General features: G+C 48.0%; 1 protein-coding gene across 1 annotated transcript; it reads right to left on the reverse strand.

Annotated features, from left to right (window-relative positions):
• Nucleotides 1-722: 722 nt before the first annotated feature.
• On the reverse strand, nt 723-1,693 carry GPR55 (G protein-coupled receptor 55; the record flags this gene model as incomplete). Its single annotated transcript, XM_080669341.1, has 1 exon — nt 723-1,693. Exon 1 carries the CDS (start codon nt 1,683-1,685, stop codon nt 723-725), a length of 963 nt encoding a protein of 320 aa, XP_080525467.1. The 5' UTR covers nt 1,686-1,693.
• Nucleotides 1,694-2,025: the final 332 nt, after the last annotated feature.

Below are 2,025 nucleotides of genomic sequence, written 5' to 3' on the forward strand. Positions count from 1 at the left end.
TGACCCCACTACTTCCACAAAGTATCTGCAACTTCACCATAGCCTGGTCCACACCAGCCCCTTCATTCTTCTGCAACCTTTTCGTGGGCTTCCCAGGCCTTTCAAAAGCCCATAAGAAACTTGGGGCTCTTTGTGTGTACTTGATCTGCTCTGATCATCCCACTTGCTATCATCTCTGCAAGGTTGTTGGCCAACAGAGCCCCAGAAGGGACTGGAAAGTACACAAGTCTGCTCCACCCTGGGATCCTCAAACTAAAGAGGAGCTTGATCCATCCCTATCACTGCATCTCGGCCCAGGATACCTGCCATCATGACTGACTTTCTTGATTCTCTCTCCTAACTCCACTCTCTCTTCCTTTCCAGAATCTTCTGATCTAACAAGAGGTAGGGGAGAGTTGAGAACCAGCCTTGTCCATATGGACTCATCTTCTTCCTCAATTATTCTGCCTCATGCTTTTCGGACTTAGAAATCAAGAATTCACCTAGTTCTTAGGTTCATCAGGAATCCCCAAACGCTGGGTGATTTATGTTGCACTGTCTGGGTGTGGCGGGAAGGTCTTTGGGGCATACTGAGCAGGCACAGCATTCAATGAGCATCTAAAGGGAAAGCACATCAGTCAAAGCACCATGTATCATCACACCACAATACAGTCTTGGGATGGGATATCTGCTCCTGGAATTCGGGGCTGGGGTTTCCTTCCTCTGAGCAGGACTTTCTTTTCTTAGCCTCTGGTGGTCATGGTATCCCAGAGGGCCAGCTGGCCTCCAGAACGCTGGAGGGCCATGATGCCTGTGCGGAATTCTTTGATGACAAAGTAGTAGCAAAAAACATCCAGGCAGCAGTTGATGTTGGAGAGACACATGGACAATTGTAAGAACAAGCTGATGTTCCACTTAGCTCTGCACTCCACAATAAAGTCATTCCTCACCAGGAACTGCAAGAAGAAACCGAGGTGGATCGGGAGAAAGGAGACCACAAAGACAGCCAGACTGGATGCAATAGTCCAGATGCAGGCCCTCTGCTGGCCCCAGTCTTGGCTGTGGTCCAGACGGCCAACCAGAATGTGAATGCTCCTGAAGGAGCAAAAACCCATGATGCCCATGGGAAGAAGGAAGCCAAACACCTCGAGAGGGAAGAAGACCTTGGCACTCCAGGTGTCATCGGACATATTGTGGAAGCATGTGTACCCGTTTTCCACTTTCCCATGGAAGTTGTAGATGGGGATACTCCCTACCCACACCAGGACCCAGATGGTGAAGCAGATCCCAAAAATCTTCCTAGGGGATCGGCAGTGGCTGACCAGGATCGGGTACCGGATGGCCAAGAATCTGTCCAGGCTGATGAAGCAGATTGTGAAGACACTGCCATACATGCTGATAAAGTAGAGGCACTCCACAAATGTACAGAGAGATTGTAAGGGATCCTTCACGTGGCCCAGGGCAACCTTGAATGGGAGCGAGAGCACCAGCAGGAGGTCAAAAACCGCCAAGTTGATCATGTAGATGGAGGTGGCAGCATACTCCGGCCACCTCTTCTTCAGGAAGGTGCGGAAGCGTCGGATGGCCAGCACATTGAGAAGTAGACCCAGGAGGAAGGTGGGGATGTGCACCACCAGCTGCACGGTTCTCATCAGCTCATCCACGTCACGCAAGGAGCAATTCTTGCTTTCATTTGGCTGGCTCATGTTCTTCCCTACAATATCAACAATAGATTAGATGAAGTTCCTCTTGATCTCTAGAAGTGATGGATTCATATGACTTTGTCAAGAATGATGAACACTTCCCCTTTATCACCCAGCAATTGAATGCTCATTGAATAACCATTAGAAAACATAGGGAATAAAAATTATCTCTAATTCTGCTGCCTAGATGTAACTGTTTCTACTCTCTTTTCACACACACACTCACCACATGTGTGTGCCTTTTTCTTTTACAAAAATAAAATTATGCATGAACATTTGTCTTTTTTTTTTTTTCCCAATCAAAACTCCCTCTGTTGAAAGAACGGCACAAACCTTGACCCAA

Source organism: Plecotus auritus (assembly GCF_963455305.1).
Source record: "Plecotus auritus genome assembly, chromosome: 5".
Lineage (NCBI taxonomy): Eukaryota > Metazoa > Chordata > Mammalia > Chiroptera > Vespertilionidae > Plecotus > Plecotus auritus.